The sequence below is a fragment of the Rhinolophus hipposideros genome, assembly GCF_964194185.1.
Source record: "Rhinolophus hipposideros genome assembly, chromosome: 18".
In the NCBI taxonomy this organism is placed as follows: domain Eukaryota; kingdom Metazoa; phylum Chordata; class Mammalia; order Chiroptera; family Rhinolophidae; genus Rhinolophus; species Rhinolophus hipposideros.
Genome location: NC_138064.1, coordinates 11,625,567 through 11,650,324, shown reverse-complemented (window position 1 = coordinate 11,650,324; position 24,758 = coordinate 11,625,567). Strand labels below are relative to the sequence as shown.

The 24,758-nt window shown below is 51.7% G+C and overlaps 1 protein-coding gene across 1 annotated transcript in view; it reads left to right on the top strand.

The window, feature by feature from the left end:
- The window catches only part of MINDY4 (MINDY lysine 48 deubiquitinase 4), a gene marked incomplete at its 5' end in the record, with an annotated part of 103,051 nt that overhangs the window by 46,096 nt on the left and 32,197 nt on the right, over positions 1-24,758 (top strand). The window contains 7 exon segments of the mRNA XM_081080241.1: positions 1,511-1,569; positions 6,480-6,586; positions 8,851-8,967; positions 10,228-10,316; positions 18,087-18,188; positions 19,768-19,831; positions 20,929-20,994. Coding sequence (XP_080936367.1) covers positions 1,511-1,569; positions 6,480-6,586; positions 8,851-8,967; positions 10,228-10,316; positions 18,087-18,188; positions 19,768-19,831; positions 20,929-20,994 — 604 coding nt within the window.

The following is a 24,758-nucleotide window of genomic DNA, read 5'->3' as shown; positions in this document are numbered from 1 at the left end:
AACTCTGGGGAAATTAGTAGACCTCTCTGAGACTATACTTCATGAGGCTGTTCTGAGAAGCCAAAGACTTTTGATGCTTGCGAAACACTCAGGGCAGTGCCTGGAATTGGGTGTCAGATAACAGCATTTGCTGTTCTTATTGCTGTCATTTTCAAATCATTAATGAATATGATTATTGTTGATGATGATGGGAAACCTTTGAAGAATTGGGAACCTTTGGAGGGGGCTTTTGATGAAAGTGCTGGGGGCTGGCGAGGGGTGGCTATGACACAGCCTCTGGGTTGACGCTCCTCTTTTCACATCCTCTACTGCTCCTCCATGTCTTAGTTCCTCTTTCCGGCTCTTCCTTTCACCATTCCCCACAAGAACGCTTGCAGAATCCTGGTAGGTAGGGGTGTAGGAATGTGACAGTTTTGAAGGAAAATGAGGAAAATGGGCCTGATGAGTGGGGGAGGCAAGGGAAGGAGCAGGGCCGCCTGGGCAGAGCTCTGTGTTCCAGGAGCAGAGAAGGAAACCCGGAGTCCAAAGCAGTATGTGCTGAGACCTGGCACTGCACGTCCTCTGCGATCTTCCCCTCACGCCCCTTCATACATCTTCAGGAGGAAGCCAATTCAATAGAACGTACCATGGCAAGATTACGATTGTTACTTCAATCATATCTTACCCTGCAAGGATGTTGGAGGAAAATATATTTCAATGCCCCCATCAAAAGAGCTGTCATTTCTTGAACATAGTAAATGGGTTTTCAGAGAGTGATGTAATATGTTCATTTTTAATACATTCTTTTTAGAAAATGATTTTATGTTAGTTCAGATGGATGCATGCTGGAGGGGGAAAGAAAACCCTAACGAGAGGTAAAATACAGGTAGATTGTTTAACGAAAGTTCCTCATGCACACACCTGAATTTACAAATCAGAATCATAGGCCAATTTTCCAGGTAAGAGAAGGATACAGGATAGGTTCTTTGGTGCATTTTAGAGGTTTCTTATAAATGGTGGCTGATAGCTTTACAAGAAAGCTGAGAGAAAGGAAACAAACAAACAAAAAATAGAGATGAGATGAAAATAATCTGTGTAATGATTACAAGAACTTGACGTGTGTGTGTGTGTGTGTGTGTGTGTGTGTGTGTGTGTTTCCCAGCAGGATCGTGGTGACATCAGCAAATTAACTTGCATTAGGTTCTTGGCAAGTGTCAGACTATAGGGTTTACCATCCTCTATTGGCTGGTGTGTGTGTGTGTGTGTGTGTGTGTGTGTCCGTGTGTGTGTGTGTGTCCCGGTCTGTCTGTGAGAACACAGCTCTGAAAGATGACGTGGTTCCATCCTATGTGGAACTTGTGGCTCAGAGAGGGAGAGTGACCAGTGCAAGGCACACACAGAGTAGCAGGGCCAGGACTAGGGGGAACCCCTCTCCTGAACCCCCCCCCCCCAGTATCCCTCTCATTCTTCTCTGCTGTTTGCGTCTCTCGGTCATTCTCCTCTGATACACTGACATTTTCTTTTTCTCTAGGAAAAATCAGCTGCCAGTGTCCAGCAAGGCCAATGGTGACCTGGACGCCCTGCAGCTTGGTAGGTGTGGCTGCTCCTCTGCTAGGCCTGTCAGGTCCTGTGGGCGTTTGCTCCGCATGGAGAGAACATGGGTGGTAGGGCTCTCTGTGGGCGGGGGTGGGGGTTCCTTTCTTCCCACCTGACCTCAGGAAGGAGGGGCTGGCCCAGGGAGCAGAGCTGACTTCTCGAGTTTGGGTTGATGTCGTCTTGTACCGCCTCTCTCTCTCTCCTCGAGAAATTCTCATAAGAAGCCTGGTATTTCTGGATCCTCACTGGGGGTGGGGGTGGGGTGGAGACCAAGGAGCTGCTTCTGCACCTGGAGATTCTCTTAAGGCCATTCAGAACTTACAAATGTCTCCAGAAGACCATTCTCAGTCAGAATATTAGTACAACTATGCCTGGGGAAGCCCATTTTTTTAAAAAATTATCAACATATTTTTGAGGTGTAAAATACAAACAGTGACGTGCGTAAGTGCAGACACCGTCAGTGCTCAGCGCAGTGCGTTTTCCATCTGTGTAACTACTCTCCAGGATCAAGGGGGAGAACATGTCGACCCACTCTTTCGTTTTGGAGCAACCTTCTTTTTCTCTCTTTCTGTAATTGTCTGCTCTGCCAAAGACCCGTGTGTTTGCAGGGGTTGGCAAAAGCAGCAGCAGAATGGAGGAGAGTGAACAACCAGGCAGGAAAGGAGGAAGGTTGAGAGCCTCGTCTCCGGGAAGCCAGCCATTTACCTGTTGGAAGGTTTGGGCGTGCGTAGGAGCTGTTCCCATACTTTCCCTCTCCTTTTGAGGGGCAGGAAGAAAGCAGTGCGCTCTTTAGAAGTCACTTGTGTGCGACGTGCAGTCTGATGGTTTGCTTTGATGAAGTTGAAAGGCGGGGGCAAGCACTGAGTGACGGAGGCAGGGTTTGTTTATTCTGCGGAGCTCACTTCAGAGGTAACAGCTCCTCCTTTTTAATCATCAGAAAGGGCTGGATCATTTGGCCTCCCCAGGAAGGGGCCGGTTTCTGCACATGGCCGTGCAGAATGAAGCACGGAGTCAGGAAGTGCTGGCGCCTGAAGCTTTTCTGGAAAGCACCTCACTTTGAGATTTTCCAGTGAAAGCCAGTCGTGCTTGGCCATAAAGTGAAGCAGTTCCCGGTCTTCAGAACCCAGAGGGCTTCTATTAGAAGGAAGGCTTTTAGCGAGTCTCTCAGAACCCAGCTGTTTGAAGTGTGTGTGTGCTTTCCAGAGCGGGGCAGACCCCTCTTTGCTAGTGGCTCAGCGAACAGTTTTGAAAAGGAGAAGGAGATAAAAGCGATCATAGAATTCAGTCACCAAGAGAAAGGGAAAGAGAAGTTTTGGTGTGGGGGACAGAAACAAGGAATGAAATATGGTCAGAGGAACAGCTTTCTCTTTGCCACCCCAATTCATTTTCCTTTGGTTCAATTCAGCCAACTGTTGTTACGTGCCAGCGCACGTCCAGGACTGGTGAGAGCAGATCGAGGCCAATAAAGAGCGGCCTTGCCTTCTTGGGGGGCAGGGTGGGGTGGGACAAAGGACGCGTGGTGTCCTCTCAGGGCGACACAGGAAGCACATGGTCAGTAGTTCTTCACTGCTTCAAGAGACATATAAAAGCAAGCTCTGTGGTGGGTTCTGGAAGTTTCCATAGTGAGATGGGACGTAGACTAGGCTTGGAAAGACGGGCAAGGTCTTGCCAAGTAGAGACGTGACGGGAACCAACCTCCTGGGCCAAGGCCTGGAGTGTGAGAGAGCGACTCGCATGTAGGTGACTACAGAGGTGACTGTAGGGACGTCGTGGGGTCAGGGAGAGGTGAGGCTGGGAACGAACGCTGTGGCAGGTGGCAGGGTAAGGAGGGCCCGAGTGCTGTGCTCAGGGGTCTGGCTGAATGATTAGTGCAAGGAGCACTCGAATATTCTGTGCTGTGTGTTAGGAGCACGAGCCTGCATGTTGGAAGGCTGGTGAGGGGGCTCTTTGGATCGTCCAGAAAAGAGGTGATTGGGCCCCTCTTCTATCTGGGGAAATACTATGGGCATTTTAAGACCCCTCTCAAATCCTGACCTCTGATGGGACATTTCCCTGACCTTTTAAGGCAGAATTATTTGCCTTGTCCCCTCTGCTCTTAAAACCTTTGCACTCGTCTCTCTTTTAGTACTTACGTTATATTTCTTGTTGGGGGCTCTGTCTCCTCCTCGGTGTGGGCAGTGATCTCCTGGAAGACGGGGGTGATGTATGGATCATCCCTGGACCACATAACCCCTGGTACATCCTGGGTAAAGTACTTGATGAACAGGTGCTTTGATGATGTATTTCTGTAACAGAGGAGAGAGGAAGGGCTTGGGCAAGACATGAGGCCGAACAATCTGGAGTCTGGCACAGCGTGGTGTGTGGGAGAGGGCTGAGGTTTTACCCGGGTCCCTCGTGGAGGGTTTGGGAGATGGAGTCTGTTATCAAAACGGAAGCCTGGAGGGAGGCTCTGCTGAGATTCTTGAGTCGGGGGGCGTTGAGGCACTTCCAGGAGAAGATACCTTGTAGTTAGTGAGAAATACCGAGTGAGCACCTGTTAAAAAGAGGCATACGGCCTCTATTATGTATTACTATATATATATATATATATATATGTATATGTATATGTATATGTATATGTATATGTATATGTATGTATGTATGTATGTATGTATGTATGTATATGTTTTCCTCCTGGGGTAAATAAAATGGTAAGAGAAACAAAATCCCTTACTTCTTTACAACCAGACCTTTATCCCAGGATCTTAAAAATAGCATTCTCAAACCGCAGGCATTTGTAGACGGTTTTGTCTGCTTGGCCAACATGTCACTCTGCAGTGCTTTGTTTTTCCCTTGCATGGCGGTCCCGCCACATCTGGGCCCGAGGCCTGCTATGTGGTTCCGAACCAACTCCCTGCACAGGGCCAACTTCCTCCTGGTAGAAGCCAAAGGAGGCTGCCTCCTCCTGGGGCCTCCACCCAGCCCGCTTCCCCTGGGCCCCACATGCCATGCTCAGACTTACTTCATGGAGCCCAAGCAGAGCATGTTTTAGCTCTGGCTCCCTCCTGGACGACCTCAGACTAAACAGACGCCTCCAAATACGCTTAAATAGTGCCCCTTCTGTGCCTCCAGGAAACAGTCTGCCCGAGGCTTTGTAAGGAGGCTTTCTGGCCTGGTGGAATCACTCAGGCTACTCTCTCCCTCTGGGCCTCTGGTATCTAGGGCTGAATTATCTCTATTCCTCCAGCAAAAATTCTCAGTATTGACTTTTGCAACGCCTTCCCTCCCTCCCTCTCTCCCTTCCCTCCTTCTCCCTCCTTCTTACCTTTCCTTCATTATTTTCCTTTAGCCCCCACCTCACACTTCCGTGACCCTCTTCTCCAAAAGCAACCATTCTTGTATATTTAGTCAATATCATTTTGCTTGTGCATGTCCTTGCAAAATGTGTACCGTTGTTTTGTGTGCATATATTTGTAATGGATATAAGTCTCATTTGCTTTCTTGCTTTCTCCACCCAACATCATGATTTTAAGACCTGTGCATGTTGCTGGCTAAACATCTGGTCTTTATTTTAGGGTATTTTTGTAAGGCCACGGTCACAGAGTGGCTTTTTCAGAGACCCTAACTGTGAAGGGTTCTCATTTAAGTTCAGGTTCTCATTTAAATCCCAGGCTTACATAAAAAAATGTTTTTCAGCCTAAAGGCGAAATCTGTCTCCTTTTCCGTGGACAGAGCCTCTAGCATTTGGCCTTGCACTCTGCCTACTGCTCCTCCAAGGGAGAAAAGAAGGCTGTAGAATAAGATGTAAGATATGTGTCCTGGGGCTGTTGGCCTTTGGACACCATCTCCAGTGACATGTCTGTAGCCCCAGGTGCACAGAATTATGGGAGAGAATGTTGACTTCTATATAGTGTGGTACATTTTTAAAGAAACCATTTAATCTGGGGAAGTGGGAAAAAGAAAATAAAAGTCTCCAGAGACTCTCGGGAGACTGGCCGGCTGTTTGCCAGCATAATTGCCTTGGGTGGTTTCCACTTGGGTCCTTCATCTGAGTTTTCTGGTAAATGCTACTGCAGGGGGTGTGAGGACGAGCGGGACCTCAGCCAGCTGGGGAGGTATAGGTGCTGGCAGGGCTCACTGGTGGGACCCTGTCCGGGCCTCCACCCCCAGCTCTAAGGAGACGATGTCCAGAATGAGACTTAGAGCCCCTTAGTGGCTGGAGGTCCAGGGAGGTCTGGCTGGTAGGACGGCAGAGCCACGAGGACTGGCTTTTTATCCCACCTCTACCACTTTCCATCTGTGTGACTTCAGGACAGTCACTTATCTAAGCCTCAGTTTCCTCAAATGTAACTGGGGAGGGACTGTATGATAATGACTCCCTCAGGGGTTATTATGGGGCTTAGGTGATAAAACACATGTGATTAATAAATGAAAGCCACAGTAGTGATTATTCTTATTCTTATTATTAGGAATGGTGGAGTTTCCTTTCCTACTTCTGCCCTCTTCATGTTTGTCCTCGGAGGACGGGTTTGTGCATTTGGCCTACTTTTCGTAAGACATGTGGCTTTTCGTAAGAGCGAGGCTTTTCCAGGCCTGACTCGATGGCTCAGGCCCTAGGCATTTGTTTCACTGTACGTCCACAAGCAGAACTTTCTGGTGGACCAGGAGCCGAGTCCCACCCGCCAGGATCTTTGTGGCACGGACCAGCGTGGGCTTTGGACAGGAAGCGAGGGCTGTCTCATTCTGCCTGGTTCCCTTCTGATCAGGGCCTGGGAGCCCCGAAGGGGTGGGGGTGGATGGTGCAGGAGCCCACCTTTGGTTCAAACCGCCTTAGAATGCATCACTGTCCATGGTGTGAAGCAACTTCAGCTTCTGTGCTCTGTGAGTTACAACAAGGAGCTCACATGGCCACGGTTTTCTTTCAGAGGATGTGGAGGATGAACTGATCAGGGAAGAAGTCATTCTCTGTCCAGTGCCATCAACGCTCAAGCTGCAAATGGTGTCAAAGCCCATCGACCTCTCAGTGGCAAAGGTGGGTGTCAACTTAAACGAGTATGTTGATGCAGCTTGGTTTGAATGCGTGTGAATTGGTGTCGTGCGAATTGAAGATGCCTTGCTTGATTTGAATTGCTGTGGATGCAGTGAGTTTGATCCCTCTGGCCTTATCCATCTCATTATAACCTCTCGGTTATTGTTAAAATGGGAATTTGGGTGTGATGTAGAAGAGAGCCTGAGCTGGGGGTCAGGAAAAGGGGGGCCGAGACCTGGTGCCTCCCATTCCCTCTCTGAGACAAAAGGTCGTAATCTCCTCCCGTTCAAACATTCCAGGATCCCGTTCTTTCCTCCCGAGCTGCTTCACCACAGCTGCAATGGGCCCCTCCAGGCTTGGGATGGAACAGGATAATTACGCTCAGTAACTGGCTTTGCTCCTGGACTAGTCTCTGGGCTCAGTGAGGAAAGGACAGGAAGGGGCTGACAGTTCTTTGCTACCCTCAGGGTTCACACCAATGGCCTCTTGGAGGGGACCCCGGTCACAGGACTTAGGGAGCAGGTTCCTGGCCTTAGTAGCCTCCTCTGCAGAAATGTCCTGGATTCCTCACCATCTCAACTGCCAAATGGCCTCACCCCTCCCCTTGGCCAGTGGTTCCTGTGGGATGCATTCTGCTCCTGTTGTCATCTACTAGCTTTTTAGCCGGGATCCAGGAGGAAAATAAATATCCTGGGGACACAGTTGACCTCTTTCTCTTCCTACTTACTAAGTATTTATTCAGTACACAGATCGCAAAGTCAAAGGTTTTTCTAGAGGTTTTGTCTTTCCCCTCCATTCCCCTCCCTTTTCCTTCCTTCTTTTGAAACCACAGAGGGTCAGACACGTGTAAGTGGCCCCAAAGCTGGGAGGAAGCGATCTGGCCATCTGTAACCACAGGGTTGTGATTCTCTGCAGTGGGGACTCGTGTTGGGAAGGGTCTGTAGAGGCCCCTAGCAGTAGCATCTCCAAAAGCAGCTGGAAAACCTGAGCCCCACACAGAGAAGAGGAGGGCCTAGAGCTTATGTATCATGGCAGTTAGAACCCAGGTTTCCTGGCTTGTCACCCTGTGACCTGGGGACAGACTAGCTGGGAGCTGCCGTCCTGTGACTAAGAGAACAGACATGGGCTTCAGCCAGAAAACTGAAGTCCCTGTCGTATCTAGGCTCTCAGTAAACTCAGTTCAAATACATGGATGACTGTAGTTGGTGCAAGGAGGGGAACCCAGCCCTGACAGATGAATTTACCCGTCCCTCTCCCCTCTGTGCCATCAGCTCACATCTGATAACATGTAGACAAATGCTCTGTCACAGAGGTTCTCCTTATACTTAATGAAAAGGAAGAACTAATTCTAGAGGGAAATAATCCCAGTTTGTCGGGTTGACCGGAGACGAACAATGAGCTCAACATCAGCCAGAAGTTTAGAGAAGACAGAGCTGTGAAAAAATGGAGGGGCTGCCTTGGGAGGTGGTAGGAATTCCTTCACTAGGTGGTTGGGGTGTCTAAGCTGAGGTCTCGGGGGACCACTCTCACGTGATGTTATAGAGGAGATTCTTACATGTAGTAATGGCTTGTAATAGAGCAGCAGTTGACCGACTTTTTCTCTAAGGGGCCAGATGGTACACTTGGGGTTCTCTGTTGCAACCACTCAACTCTGCCACCATAATGTAAAAGCAAACGTAAACACTATGGAAACCAAAGGGCCTTGCCGTGTTTCAGTGAAACTTTATTGACGAGTGGGGGGCTGGCTTTGGCCTGTGGGTGATAATTTGCTAAGCCTGTCCTAGAGCACCAGTTCTTAAACTTGGCTGCACATTGGAATCACCTGGGAGCTTTGAAAAATCCAGACACTGGAATTGTGATCCCCAGGGGTTCTGATGTAGTTGGCCTGGCACGTGGCCTGAGCATCAGAATTGTTGAGAGTTTAGTAGAGGGGATTGTGAGATGCAGTCGAGAACCCCCAAGTTCCCTTGTAAAACTAAAATTTTGTGATTCAACTTCCCTTTAAGGAATCTAAAAACATGTTGGCTTGGATCAGCACCGGGTGGTTTGGTTTACAGATGTTCCAGAGGTAAGACCTTCAGGGTCGATTTTATCTTTCCTCAAATATGAGAAGAATGGGTTTGCAAAATAACAAGAAAATAGATAACCCTTCTAGAGAATGGATTGCCCTGCTAGAATCCCAGACCAGCTCCTGTGGGAACACATACACTGAGAATTGTATTGTTAGCTTTTAAAACAGCTAATAAAACTCTCTCTTCTTTCGACAGGACATAAAGACCCTTCTGTTTGGCTCTAGCTTTTGCTGTTTCAATGAAGAATGGAAACTTCAGAGTTTTTCGTTTAATGACATAGCCACGTTGAAATATGGCATTGTTCAGAAGAAGGCAGGTTGCTTTTAAGTGTCCCCAGGATCCTACTGTGGGCCCGTCATGGATAGATAGGGGTGGGATGTCCCCATGTGATAAATCCTGCGAACATTATATCCAGTGCCAGCCCGCACCCCCCTTTCTTGTCACCCAGTGCGGGAATTTTACATGTGCCTGGCAGAGCAAGAGCTGGAGAACGACCCTTACTGGGAGTGGTGAGTGACACCGAAATCCCCACTGAGCTGGAGCGGACGCAGGCCCCGACTGGCCAGGGGCAGCAGAGAGGGTCCTTAGGCTGAGTATTGAGAAATTATTTTGCAGGAAGAGCTGGAGACAGGATGCTCGAGGCAAAGGCATGTGGCAGCATGACCAAAGGGGAGGGCGGCCGTGTGGAAACCCAGAGGCCGCAGGACATGGCAGAAGAGTCCAGCGTGAGGAGGGCGTGTGATAGAAGGCAGGGAGATGTAGGTAGATTGTGGCAGGATTTGAACGTGGCTCACGCACATTTCCCAAGATGTGCACTTTAAGGGCCAGAAGGGCCTCGAAATCCAGCAGCTCAACCTGATTCCACTTCTCAAGTCCCAGGAACCTCCCGCTGCCCCACACCACCTGAGGAAGAACCGCGAGACAACCAGCTTCTGTCCCCAGGATGGCGTATGTCGTCTTGCACCCTCAATTCAAGGGCATCCCTGCTGCTGTGACAGTCCTTGTACTTGTTGACGCCTCCAGAGATGAGCTCTTCACGGAGCCTTCTCACTCTGCCATGGGAGGGGACGAGGCCACACCCAATTGGTGCCGAAGCAGGCCCCACGCTGGGCAGAAGTGAGCTCACATAAGCAGTTTTCTCAAGGCACTCACTTCTAGCTGAGGTGGTTGGGGAAAGCTCCCTGGAGGAGGAGGCCTTTAGGATGGGCCTTGAATGCTGGGGAGACAATTACACTCACCTCTGCATGTGGACATGGATTTCCCCGGATAACTGGAAACCTATGGTGACGTCCCTAGCTTCATGTCTCATTGTTGTGAAGGGTCACTTTCCTCCCGTCAGACATTGTAGACCGTCTTCTCCCTCTAGTGATGGGCGCCGGGACCTTTGTCATCCCCTCAGTGACAGAGGGTCAGCACTTTGTAGAAGTAGTCACACGTCAGACACCCGTTTCAGAGGCAGGCTTGGAGGGCCCCCGTGTTCTGGAACCTGTGGGCAGAGGCTAGTTCTGGAGGAACAGATGGGTCTACCCTGGGTTAATTCTTACAGGCACTGACCTGTGTCTTTCTTTGCAGGGTGGTCCCTGTGGGGTTCTGGCAGCTGTGCAAGGCTGTGTCCTACAAAAACTCCTGTTTGAAGGAGACGGCAGGGCTGACTGCACTCGGTAAGTCCACTTGTTCTGGCAACACCGTGTTTCCCCGAAAATAAGACCTAGCCAGACAATCGGCTCTAATACGTCTTTTGGACCAAAAATTAATATAAAACCCAGTCTTATTTTACTATAATATGAGACCTGGTATAATGTAATAAAATGTAATGTAATATAATATAACATAATGTAATATAATATACATAACTAATATAAGTAATATAATATATAATATAATATACTACATACCAGGTCTTATATTAATTTTTGCTCCAAAAGATGCATTAGAGCTGATTGTCCGGCTAGGTCTTATTTTCAGGGAAACAGGGTATCTTTTCCAGGGGCTTCTCCAAAGTGTCCAGAAAAAATAAGCAAGGAAGCACGTGTGTTCCTTGACATTTCCCGTCTTCTGGAAAGGGAAATGGCGGCTGGCTAACAGGACCTGTGCTGACCAGTAAAATCAGTTGCGTGCATTTGTCTAAAGGCAGGGAAGGTTGATAAGCCCTGTTCCTCAGGGAAGGTGGCTGCTGCAGCCGCAGCAAAACTAAGGCCACCGCCTCCTCAGGAGCCGAGCGCAGTAGCTGCCCCTCTCGTCCACGCCCACACCAACCTGCTGACCCTTCGGCTGGGTCCGGGTCTCCCCTCACTCCCCACATTACCCCACCTCTGCCAACAGCCGTTACACGCATTCCAGCCAGCCCCACCGTACATTGCTTCCACGCCCTCCAGCCCTGTGTTTTCCATCTCATTTATTAAATGTTTGTACATAAGCACCTCATTCTCACTCACTCAACAGACATTTCTAGAACATTTCTCTGTGTACGCACAAGGGATGCAGAGATGAATGGATGGATTCTCTGTTCTCCAGAAATACTCTGTCAGGTGGAGGGACAGAAAAACCATGACCCTGCCCCATGGCTGGTGCAGAGATGGAAGGATCATCAGGACGGTGCTGGCCAGCGCCGGGGCCAGCATGGCCTCTGTGAGGAAGCGGCCTTCTTACCTTTTCAGCCCTGCGGGCCCAGTTACCAGCATGTGCTAGTCACCCTCAGAGCCACCACAGAACTTCTGACACTTGGTCTTCTCTCTCTTTTTTTTTTTTTTTTAGTTGAAATACCCATATAGAAAAAGGCATAATTCAGAAGTGCACAACTCATACATGGTCTGTCGCCAAATCACACACACCCATGGTTATGGCACCCAGATCAAGAAAGGAAATATTTCTAGCACCCCGGAAGAATCTTCCTGCCCAGTAGCTGCCTCCATTCTCCTCCCCAAAGTTGTAATTAACTGGATTATAAAATCACAGCTTAGTTTTGGCCAGTTCTTGACCTTTAATTAAAAGCACATTTTTTTTTTTTGCAATAGGCATTCCAGCACCTTTTTTTAAAAGCTTAAGTATTAAAGGAAACAAGGCCCATCCCCCACTTACTCAGGTTCAGATTCCTGGGAAGACACACTGGCTCCCCAGACATCCAGCCAAGCTCGGTACAAATGAAACGCTTTACCAGCTTTGACGATTTGGAGTTAGACAGGGTCCAAGTGAAGCGTTTCATGCTTGGCATTTTGTAAATCACTTAACAATACAGTTTGTCTAATTACTTTGCAGAGTAATAGTTAAGGAGTTTTCTCTCAAGTCAGAGATGCTAACCAGAAACACAGCGTCACTCTGATTGGAAGCACAGTGACATCTCACTTGTCCTTGTTCTTCTCCAGCTCCCCACCCCCTACCCTCCCCAGTTGAAACCCCAGGCTCATCCACGTAGCTACCTGTCGTTGTGCGCCCACCCCCCCACCCCAGAACACAAGCCCTGGGAGAACAGAGGCCTTCCTGCTCTGCCTGGTTCAAGCCCGTCGCTGGCATCCAGCCCAGGGCCTAGTCCCTGGAAGAGGCCCTTAGAATTCTTGTTGAATGAATGCATGGACAAATGCATGAGTTATCCAGACTGACAGGGCGGGGAAGGAGGGCAGCCTGTGCAGAGTGCCTGAGGGCAGGGAGAGCAGGACCAGGACCGTGTCCTGGGGTGGCTGGGGCAGACTTTGGAGGGGCAGGGCAAGACCGGGGCTGGTGGATGGGTCAGGGCCAGGCTGCCAGAGGGGCCTCGGGGCCTGGCCGCCTGCTGGGGTCAAGCCTTGGCCTTAGCCCTCGTGGGAGAGGTCTTGTAACTCATTTTAGCTATGTCCCTTTGGAGCTGCTTTTCAACTTGGACTCTGAACTTCTGGTGGAAATTGTGGATCATGTTCCAGTTGTGGGGGTAGGGTTTTTAAGTTGGTTCCAGGAATGGCCATGTCTGCCTGGGGCACAAGGCAGGCTTGGTTCCTTATTGCCACCCCCATGCCCACTAAGGGGATGTGAAAACCTCTGGTTCTCCAGGCCCATCCTTGGGGGAGAGCTCTGCTCTCCACACCAGAGACGGGAGCCAGGGCTTGGGAGCCAGAAAGCTATCGGAGTGGGGACCCAAGACAGGCTCTGGGTAGGAAGAAAACCATGCCAGCTGTGGGAAGTGAGGTTCTCTTCCACTTCCCTCTGCCTGCCAGTCAGCTACTGGCCAAGCACTGACTCAGGCTTCATTTTATATGGACAGCTGTCTGTTTAAGCTCTGATTAGATGGAGAGTTGCGCCAAGGCTCTGCAGGTGGGGGAGGAAGGAATGCAGCCTTGGTCCTCAGGGGCTCTCCGTCCTCTGAGACCGTGAGAGAGGAGTCAGGGCCAGCCCGACCCAAGGCCCTAGGCACCCATGCTGACGGGCTGAGCTGGTCCTGGGTGCAGTGGTGGGGTGGGCACATGGAAAAGAAGAAAGGAGCTTCTGGTTGCAGGGGGTTGTGTGGGGGTGCGTACCTGGTGGGAAGGAACCCCAGTCTGGGGGAAGGCTGCCTAGTTGGATGAGAGGTCTGTGCTAAGGAGCTGGGAGAGCTCGGCCTGCTGGCTGGGCAGCCCCCCTCCCGGCCCTCTAGGGAGCATGGAAGGAGAAGCTGCAGAAGAGTGACTTCACCTCACTTTAGAGCCCCACAACTTTGGATGCTCCTTGTAAAACCCTCCCCTCTTGTGCCCCCAGCCCCTGCTGCCCCAGGCCCGGCACGCAGAGCTGCTCTCCATTAAGTCTAAGCGTAGTACGTCAACTTCCTGTCCCCAGAGACCTCAGAGCAGGCCTGAGTGGGCATTCTTCATACCCAACTGAGAGGGAGGTGTGGAGAGCTTGGCTCAGTCACCCGGCCTCTCACTTCCAGCCTGCGCTGCTGGAAACACCTGAGGGGACTCAGGAAGAGGCGGCCCCGAGGCTGTCAGGCTGGGGGAGGACACAGGGGCCATGGGCCATGGCCCCTGACACCACCGGATACCTCCACACCCCTCCCATCCCGGGTCTCCTCCTCCCGCTGCCCCTGCTCTGGGCCTCGTGGGAGCAAAGGCTGACAGTGGTACCTTTCAGGAACTTCTCTCAGTCCCCACCTCCTCTGGTTCCATTGCTTCATTTCTTCAATATTAATATTGAACGATTGGCTCATTGATGTTCCTGCATGGCCTGTGTGTGCTTCCCTTCTGACTTGGAAATGCCAGGATATTAGAAACGATCCGCCTTGAAAAGAAAGAAAGAAGGAAGGGAGGGAGGGAGGGAGGGAAGAGAGAGAGAGAGAGAGAGAGAGAGAGAGAGAGAGAGAGAAAGAAAGAAGGAAAAGTGGGCACCCTCCTCTGTGTCTTCGGGAACACCTGGCACAGCACACATTGGAAGTGTCTGCAGATGGCGAGCTCTGGGCCCTGGGGGGCTCCAGGACCTGTGGGCCCAGTAGCTCTGTAGTTGCTGTTCTGTGCTGGGTCTGCAGGCCTGGGCGGTGGAGGCCCCCTCTTCGCTGTCTCCCCTCACGACTGTTGGGGAAATGGTTCTGTGAAAGCCACACGGAGGATGTGACTGCACCCTCCAGGGAAGTCATGCTGAAATAAAGCCTTCTTGGCAGCAGGGGTGTTTCTTCTGTGGGACTGTCTGGTCTAATTAAGTCTCGTTCCGTCAGGCCAGCAGCCGGCCTCTCTTCAGTCAGGCAGGACAGAGCTGGGCGCAGGACGCGGTGTTTTTCCATGTGAGGGTGGTGCCAGCCAGCTCAGTGGTGGGGAATGATGTGCCCTCATTGGCCTGCAGGCTCGGAGAGAGCCACAGACGGGGACCTGTCCTCTCACGTCCACTTCTCTTCTGAAATTGGGGAAATCGAGGCCCAGAGAAGGACAGGCACTTCTCAAGACCCCTCCAGACACTGGGACGGAGCCAGGCTTGGAACTCAGGTCTGGTGGCCCCCCATGCCAGCCTCCTTCCATCCCTTCCATAGAGCAACTTTTGACCCCAAGAGGGAGCAGAGAGGATGGAGTCACCAACTCCAGTCATTGTCCAGTTTTCCTCTGAATTGTCTACACTCAGACTAGTGGGCAGGTCAGGCTGTTATGTGGTAATTACGGTAGAAACATCTCTGAAAGACTTGGGTAATTTAGGCAAACACAGAATGAATCATTCCCCCACACCCATCCCCCAACCTGAGACAAGTACTCAAGACAAGTACTTCATCCTGTACTCCTCCTGTGGGAATTAAACTCTTAAAGAAACTTCTCTTGGTTTAAGAGGCTGGCCAGGTGCTCGAAGCATGGTAGGAGTTTGATGAACATATGTCTGGCTGACCAAGGCAGTGGAGGACCACCCTTGTCACCGAGATATCACCAGTGAAGGCAGGCACTGAGTCATGTGGCGAATGTAGAGTCTGGGAGATTGAACCCAGCAGCTCCTTGCTCTGGGTTCTCATCTGCACGCACACATGCATGCATGGCCCTCTCTTCCCTGGGGCTGGCTAAATGGCAGAATGGCGAGGCTGGAATGATGCTTAGGGACATCTGGCCCCCACTGCCCCCTTTATAAGGGGGGACAGGTGAAAGTCAGTGAGGACAAGGGGCTTCCCCAAGGCCTGGGAGCCAGGAATGGACCCAGGCCCGACCACTGCGCTTACCCCAACTGCAGTGTGTCTTCTGGAAAGCTGTGTCTCACGGGAGCAGGCTGGAGAAGGCTCCAGGGAAGACGGAGAGACTGGGAGGGGAACTAAGTGGAAGCCAGGGAGAGCACGAGGACGTTTGTGTAGAAACACGAGGGTCTGTAGTCACAGTCTGTGAGGTCAGGAAGACAGGCCGGGTCCAGGAGCCAGGTCTCTTGATGGTGACACACGGCGCTGGAAAGTTAGGCTCCAAGGCGAAGGGATGCTGGTTCCCAAAGCCCACTGCTCTGGACGGTTGGCTCCATTTTCCCAAGTTCTCTTTCCTCTCTCAACACTATTTTAATATTTCCACTTTTTACAAACTGCGTTTTGGGGTGAATCATTTATCCCCGTAACTCAGTTTTCCATTTTTTAAAAAGGAGATAATAGTAGTTCTACTTTCATAGGGTTGTTTTAATGATTAATGGAACAATAACATGTGAAGTGCTTCTAACAGTGTCTGCCTGGCACCTGCTAAGTACTCAATATATGTTGGCTATTCAAATCTTTGTGGCTGTCCTGAGAATTCAGCCGAGCATTACCTGCAGCGTAGATCACAGAGAGTGTTTGAAAGGTGACCCTTAGTTCCACACCTGGAGTTTTTCTAGCACAAGTGTTCTAGACAGAGTGTCCAATGCAGGCCTGGTTTTGCACAGCTCCTACCCCGTTCGCGTTTTCATGGGGGAGTGCTCTGGTCACACCTGCACTGTAGGAAGAGCCCGTAGTGAGTATATGCACCGAGCACTGGAGAGAGGGGCAGGATGGAGCAGAAAAGCTGGTGGGGCCCTGGCTGTGACAGCCCAGCTGAGGAGCTGGGCCCCTGATAGGGCCAGGGAAGGGATTGGCATGGGTACTCAGGAGGTACAACCGACAGGATGTGACTGTCACCTGGATGAGGACGGGGCAGGAAACAGGCACTGTGGGTGGGGATGACAGAGTCCACATGTGTGAGTTCTGCTCCAAAGAGATAAAGGTCCAATCCCGGCTCTCCAGGTCCCTACGTCCCTGACGTGGCCTCTCCTGAAACCCAGAGCAATGTTTGCTCTCCTTTGTTTTGAAAGGTGGCCCGGGCTGGTGCTTGCTCCCTGCAGCTCGGGTTGGTGATGGTGCCGTCACTGCCATTTTCTGGCGGAGCACGGCGGGCGTCCCGAGGCTGCGGCAGTACCAGCCAGGCAGTCTGCTGCTGCCTTTCTCGTGTGTGTCGCTGGGTTTGAAGGGTCGCCTGATGATGTCAGGCGCTGTTATCACTTTCACATCGGATGTTGAGAGTTCATCTTCCCGTCACCAAGGCCCAAGTGGGGACTTGATGTTTCCAGAAAAACGAGAGTAATAGGCGCCCTGTATTGAACATTCACTGTGCCACGAGCTTTGCACACATTATCTCCTTTAAAGCTCCCAGTTACGAAGGAGGTACCACTGTCACCAGTGTATGGACGGGGAAGCTGGAGGGCCGCCATGTTATGTCACCTCCTGTTTTAAAGTCTCTGGATGATGACAGCCTGGGTGTAGACCGATGTCTGGGTCCCAGGCCCTGGGTGATGACCACACACTGTCCACACGGTCACCTGTGTCCTTGTCTCCTGGTTCCCGATTTCCTACCCTGGAGAGGACGGACAAAACGCCAGTTTTCTTTCTCCCTCACACAACTCAGCACTGAGCTCAGGTGTTACCTGCTGATTGAAAACCTGGAAACCCCATTCTGTATTCCTTTGGGCCCCGGCAGGGTCTTCATCAAGGCTCTTTTGTTTGTTAAGAAGAGAGACACTCAACCTGCTTTTCTAAGAATTTAGAAAAAAAAGTCACAGAATCCAGGAGTCGGCAAGCAGTCCAGCTCTGCAGAGCCCTGGAAATGGGAAACTGAAAGAAGCGTCTGTCAACCCACCGGGGGCCGCTTAGTTACCATTTGGGTCATCAGAGATCCCTCGGCCAGTTTTGACACCGTTGACTGCCCGTGTCTTAAAGCCCCGTTTTGCTCCGAAGACAGTGGGACGGCACCATCTGTCACTTCTGCCCCTTCCCACCTTCCTCTGCTTCCCCCACACCCCACCGCCTCTGCCCCTTTCTCCTTTTCTCTCTGGGAAATTGTAGCCACTCAGTGTGCCAAGGACGGCTCATGTGCTGGTGGCTTGTAAACCTCCACTCAGCCCCAGCCACTCTCCTGGGCTTTAGACGTGTTCGACAGCTTCACCTGGGCACACCCTGGGCACCTCCGACCGCCTCCCCTAGCCCGATCCCCGCCCTGTATTCTTCATTTTCTTTGGCGGCACCACCATGCACCCCCTGAACACCCAGAGGTCTTCCCAAATCCTTTCTCTCCCACCTCCACATGCCCTATGACATCTAAGTCACCAGCAAGTCAGGCTGCTTTTCCCTCCGCACCTGTGGTTCTATTTCCTTATAGCTGGTGAGGCGAAGACCACCTGCTACACGAGCCAGTCTCCAGGGGCCCAGGTGTCGGGACTGGGCAAGGCCAGGGCAGGGCAGTGCCATGCCTTTGCCAGGGGTCACTTCCTTCCCTCAGGATGGCAGCAGTTCTGGAGCACGGCCCTTTCTTACACACACCTCAGGGCCCTGTCAAGTCTCCAGGGTCCCCTTTGCTCCTCCTCCAGCCCCACCCAGGGCCCCTCTCTCAAGCTCTCCCCTTGTCCTCATCTGAGGAGGTAACTCCCAGGCTCTCCTGGAGCCCGCCGGGTGGCAGAGGAACGGATGGGCCTCTGCCACAGGGTTGTGCCATCCCTGGATTGTGTCCCCACAGGCATAAATTCATTCCCTTTCTTGTCCTCAGGCAGCTGCAGCCTTCAAACGCCCACAGGACCCACTGTCTGGCCCTGGCCATCTCGGACATTGTGTGGCGGGCTGGGGGACACAAGAGAGCTGTGGTCACACTGTAAGTACACCCCGGGGCTGTGTGCCACCACTCAACCTCGGCTGGCACAGCTGCGGGCAAACAACTGTGTGCTGCCTGGGGATAAGTGTCCTATCTGTGTGTCCTCCCGACCCCTGTCCTGGGTCCCATGCTCGGACAAGCTCAGAGAGTCAGCCTGAGGTGCTGGGCAGCCCTGCCTTGGGAGGGCACCCAGGCCCTCCCCACAGCTCTGTTCTCAGCTCAGGACAGGCTTTGGATCTGCCCTGCCTCCCTCCTGGGGGAGTTCAGGGGGATGGAACTCGCCTGAGAAAACCTCTGACCTGGGCAGCCTACTCCCCGTTATTCTGATCTGGAGGTCTTGGAAAACAGCCTCTCAGTTGACCCAGTCACCTTGCTGATTTGTCCCCAAAGCAAGCTCTGGTCTGTTGCTTGGATCCCTGTTCCTTTGAGGAGGGGACTCGGAGAGGCCAGTAGTTGATGGTATAGCCCATGGTCTTTTCCTTGCTACCTCCTTCCTACCGCGGATGGAGGATGTCACCCCTGTAACCCACATGGGTAGCGGGCTCGTTGGCTCTTTGACCTGACAGTAGAAGCAATTGTGGCCCCAGCAGTGTGGCTGAGCTTTAGTAAAAGGGGTTCCCTTTCCCAATGCTGTCACTCCGTGGCTGTGTGACCTTGGGGAATTGACTCAACTTCTCTGTGCCTCATCTGTTTACTCATCTGGAAAATGGGGATGATAATGATTATTTAATTGGCTGATTGTGAGGGAATTAAATGAGTCAATATAAATAAAATGTATAATAAATGATAATATCAGTTTAAATCACTTTTTCATATCAATAAATAATAAATACTAATAAATGTGGCATGCTTAGGACACTGCCTGGTTCCTACCAAGTACCACGTCAGTGTAGGTATTAATTACCATTATCGGTAGTGTTTGTGCAGGGTGTTTTTCCTGGGGACCCATGTTCCAGTTAACTTATTAACCCTGGCTCTTAGGATCTGCCTGGCATCCCTGAGAGCAGATGGAGCAAAACTTCAATTTCTCCCTGTTTGACAGACTAGGAAACAGAAGCACAGGGAAGGGCTGGTCCAAGGCTACGCAGGACTCTGATGGAGCATTGGGCCCCAAACCCAAACCCTGCTTCTAGTCCGTGTTTCTGTGGGCTGCACACACAGGCTACTGCGTGCTGACGGCGTTGGGTGGGAGGCTTGGAGAAGACAGAGGTTGGGATTCCTAAAATCCCTCAACGTGGAGGGCAAGTCAGCATTCCTCGATCAGAAATGTATTTGTCAGTTGTGGGTGGGTGACAGGCAGACCTCCTCCGGCCAGGGCTTGGGTTTGGTCATCCCAGCTCTCCTTTTGCTGTCTTATTTCCATTCCCCGCCCCCTGTTTTCTTCTGTTAGTGGTGTTCTCTGAACCCAGCCTACTGGGTGAGTTTAAATTGGGGAGAAGGAGAAAGCCTTGGCTCCCTTCTTTCCCCCGGAACCACCTTCTCATTTGTCTTCATTGAATGGCGCATGTGGTTTTGCCCTGGCTCAAGGTCATAGCTTCTTTCCATGCGTAGGACTCATGCATCTCCTTTTTCTTTTTAGGCCTTCGGGAACAGAGCAGTTCAGTCCAACAGGAAAATACAAAGCAGATGGAGTCTTAGAAACAGTACGGCTTTCTGGAAAATTATCACGCAAACTTTGGCTTTGTTTGGGCACGGTCTCCTTCCATATAAGTAAATCCTTCCTCAGCTGGGGATGGGCCAGACACCCCCCTGAGGCCCCAGCCCTCCACCTGGGACTGGGGCGGGCAGAGGTGGGGGCCTTTGGGGGCGGGCTGTGGCCAAAACTGGCTTTATGGCCAAGAGGCTGATGGGTGGCCTGTCAGGCTGAGGTTGTACCAAGCCTGAAGTTCCCCCAGCGGTCCGGGCATGATGCCTTTTGGCTAAACCCAGCCTTCTCCACGTCCCTCTTTCTGTCTTCAGCATCCTCCCTGAGATGTTTTTGAGAGGGTAGTGGAGGGGAGAGGAAGTTAGAAGGTGGAGAAGAGCTTTGCTAGGACAAAGCACCAGCAATAAAGCCGGACCTAAGTAAGACAAAGGAAGGGAAAGAAAACGAGATGTATGAAAATACAGAAAACAGCGGCATTTCCCACAAATTAACCTCTTCTTCCCTGAGGGTTTTTGTTTCACCTGGTTTGTCTCATTTGTCCTAGGTTTGGACACATGTGGCCCTGGGATCCTCATTAAGGGTCTCACTCTGTTGGGTGTTTTCTCTAAAACTGGTTTTTCCTGACCTTCCCGAGAAAGCAAAGGAGACTTGTAACCACTGCTCCCCACTGAATCAGGGTTCTGCCCGCTGGGCTTAGAACTGGCCTGGCAATGGCGGTTTGGATGAGACGCCCGCTCCCGACTCCCTTGCGCCCCCTGCCCCCAGGTGCTTGTCAGACATCAGGGCGAGCCCGCAGGGGTGCAGTTTCCCCATCGGACCCTGCAGGATGCTGTCTCTGTGGCTTTAGTCGCATGATGTCTCCAGTCCTGGGTTTCTAAAGGTGGGCCCAGTGCTGACTGAAGGGCGGGCCAAACCCCAGAGACCCCAGCCAGGCCCTGCCAACCCTTCAGTCACACACAGGTGTGGGACTGCCTCTCCACCCCAGCTCCTAAAGTGGGGTTTGGTAGCGTCTGAAGCCAGAGCCACAGGAAATGATCCAGGATGGGCCACCATTATGGGATTCGGGCAGTTCACTGTGTGTTTCTGTTTTCTCAGCTCATACTCCACACTTTGACCTGCTATGAGGAGCTGGTGACTTTTCTTCAACAAAGCATCCAGCAGGTATGAACAGTGGTTTTGTTTGTGGGATGGGCATTGTTAAGCCTTCTGCTTTGTCTGCAGAAGAGATGCTGGTGAACTGGAGTTGTCTGCCTCACCCCCAACCTGGGGAAGGGGGTTGGGTGGCGGAGAGGCTGGGAAGGAGCTGGTGCTGGCCCTGGATGCTGTGGCTGAGGGCAGCGGGGGGATTTAGGCTGGAGAAGAGTGGACTTGGGGGCAGGGATCCAATCTCTGCCATTGCATCCTTGAGGGCTGGCCATGGCCAAGGTACAGAGAGCGGCCACAGCGGGGGCTGCAGAAAGCAGCACTGGGATGGAACAGGGTCCAAGGGAAGGGAAACAGAGGACAGACTGTGGTTATGAGAGCTTTTCTGTCCGAGGCAGGCAGCCACCTCTGGAAGCAAAGGGCCCTTTGTCACTGAGTGGTGCCCAGCACCAGCTGGGGAGTTGACGAGAACGTGGATTCCTGGGCTGGGTTGGAGGTCTGCGCACCCCGGATGGCGACCGTGCTCGGTACAGGCCCTCCCTTGGTGTCCGGGAGGCAGGGCAGAGCCAGGCAGGGCCTCTGGAGCACCCCGTCGGCTGGGTGGGGTGGAGCTCAGCCAGGGCCTGGGAGCAGCATAGTCAAGGCTGAGGGCATTCAGAGTGGGGCTGTATCCGCATGGCTCTGTGGACGACAGACGGAGTTGAGCGCTCCAGGGGTGAAGAACGTGGTTTCTGGAGTCATTGGCCTGGGTTTGCATCTCGGGAGCCCCTTTAGTAGTCCTGTGACCTTGGGCCATTTAACCCTCTGTGCTTCATTTTCCCATCTGTACAATGTGGGGGAGAACTGCAGGCCGGTCTCAGGGATCGGTAGCGTTCCTATGTATTATAATCACCATTGTCATTGTTATTTAAGGAAGCCTTGGGACGGGTTAGTTATAGACACGTAGACGTGAGCGAGGAAAGGCTTTCCAAGAGAGGGTGCAGCATGAGCCACGGCCAGCGCGCTGATGGGCTCTGAGATCCCCACCTGTGAGCAAGGCTCACAGTCCTGACGTCCCGTGTCAGGGCTGAAGGAAAGACAGCTCCAAGCCGCTCCTTACCGGGGTGCAGGCTGACCCCTCGTGCCGCCTCTTTGCCTCAGCAAAGAGGCAAAATGCATCAAATCTGAGATGCATTTGCCTCAGCAATGCATCTGAGAGACGAGCAAACCCTGATAGCATCAGTGTGCGTGATTTGACCAGAGCCAAGACCACCTGTGTTCACGCTGTCAGGTGAAGCAGATCGTGGAACCACAGAGGCCACGAGAGGGAAGTGCCTCCTGAGGCTTCCGGAGGCAGGGTGATTGCTCACATGACCCACACTCTGAGGCTCCTCACTGCCCACTCATGGCCCCTGGGAGGCCCCTCAGCACCAGGGTCTTTTCCATCCTTGCCTTCCCTCCTGCCTTGGCCTGTATCCCCAGGGTTTCGGTGGAATCCAAGCAGACAGGGACTGTGAAAGGGGTTCAGAGCGTGGGGCCCGCGCCGGGGCAGGGAGCCGCCTCCTTTCTGTGAGCCTCTGGGCTCAGAGCAATTCCCCCTCCTCACCGGGCTCTGGTCCCTGGGCACAGGCGGTCAATATTTGGTCCTCCTCGCTCTGGAAGGCCGTGTTTTCCCCTGCAGTTTATGTTTTTGCTGGAAGCCGTTGAGCTGCCTCAGCACTACCCTCACCATATTCATTTTTCATGGCCTGGTCCTTAGAGGGTTTCCTCGTGCCAGGGCTGGAAATGAGCACTGTACCATCTCTGCCCAAAATAAATAGCCTCCTTGCTGTGCTTTCATTACCACTCTCTGGGCAACATGTCTGGCTGGGTCCCCGTGAGCTGGGGGGGCGGGTGCCTCCGCCCCGCCTCTGATTGGGGTTCCATGGTCAGGTTTCTCCAGGTCAGAGCAGCGTGGGGGCGTGTCCCTTCTTCTCAAGTGAGACCAGACGTTTTTCCGGACCCCAACCCCGAAACCAATGGTGGTTTCCAGCCCAACTGCCTGCCTGATCTCTCCTTTGAATGCAGGCGCCTGGCCCTTTGGCCTCCCATGTGTTGGCAGTTTGAATTTGATGAGATAATTTTTAAAAATGTTTTTAAAAAACAAAATGGACTATTGGTGCCATTCAGTCATGTTCCGGCAAGGGCCCAGGGCCCAGGCGGCGGGGTCATTTCCCCACCTTCTGTAGTCTCACCTAACCCGTCCACATGGGGGACGTGGCCAGGGCTCGTGCCAGTGATGGTGGAAAAGGCTGGCCCGAGTAAGAAGAACAGTTCTCCACACTTACAGAGAGTTAGGGTACAATGGGTTTCTCTGTCCCTTACTTCATTGCAAGCATGGCCAGGGTGGGTGGGGTGGGGAAACAGAGCGAGAAAGTGTCATGGCTTCCTCAAGACAGTGTGCAGGTTCGTGGCAGAAGTACGTAGGCATTTCAGAAAGGGAAACAGACTAGGAGAGATTTGTCACTCCCTAAAGCAACATGCCAGTCTGTGACTTCCCCAAGGTGACATGGAAAACTGTGTCAGAGCCAGCAGGCATTACAGAAGGAGAAACTGAGGCTTAGAGAGCTTTGCTATTCCAAGGCAACATGCAGGTCTGCAGTAGAGCTGTGACCTGGGCACGGGTGGCCCAAGTCCTCCCAAGCCTGTGTTCCCCTGTGTGAGGACGTCAGCCTTACCCTTTGTAGGGCCAGAAAACGTCCACAGACACGGCCTCACAGAGGATAAATTGACTACCCTCGTTTTGCAAAAGGGGAAAATGAGAACAGCAGAAGTAAAGTGACTGGCCTGATGTCACAGACTTAAGGTGACCTTGCTTGAAGATTGCTGTTGATTCATTCATTCCATGTCTACTTCCCAAAAAAGATTTCAAGTTACTTATTAAAACAATGATGTCCTCAGGGCTTTTCTGTGCTTTAACCATTGTAAAGCTGCCCTCTTTTGCCTCTGGGCCTTTGCACGTGCTTTTCCCCTTGCCCGGAACAGCATTCCCTTCTCTTCTGATTCCTCCTTGTCCCTTGGGTTTCTGTTTAGACATCACTTCCTCCAGAAAGCCTTCCTCCGAAAGGCCACTAAACCCTGTGTCTGTATTGAAGGCCCTTCCTGTGTGTTTCCAGAGGACCTTGTATCTCCCATCAGAGTAGAGCCCCTTCCACACCCTTTTCAGGTACTTATTGTTCTTTCTTCCCTAAGTTGCTTCTCATGAGGGCACATCTACGTCCATCTTGTCTGCAAGTGTAGCCTTAGCAGGGAGTATCCTCTTGACACAGAAACTTCATGTGGTGTTTTTTGTTTTGTTTTGTTTTGGGTTTTTTTTTTTGAATGATTAATTGAATTACTGGATCAAAATAAAGACTACATGTTGAGGAAGAGAAAATTTTATCAGAAACTTAAGCTAAAAATAATTACCACGATTGAGCACCATATTTGGCTCTGAGCTTCCTGGCAGCCAAGGCAAAAATGGAAATATGATAAATTCTATAATTCTTATTGTTCCAGGAAAACAAGCTCTTTTTTTCTTTCTGTTTTTAAGTCCCAAAGGAAAACTGATCACATGTAAGTAATACTCACGATTTTAAAAGGCAGCATTTTCAACAATAGTTTACAGACGTGGTATCGTCGCTAACGTGGGATGAGTAATCCTCACACTGATTTGCAACTGGGGGGAGGCATTTCTCCCGGGAGCCAAAGTGACACATAGTCCATCCCGGAAGGCTGTGGCATGCTGGGCTCCCTGGACAGGTGGGCAGCGCGAAGCGAGCATC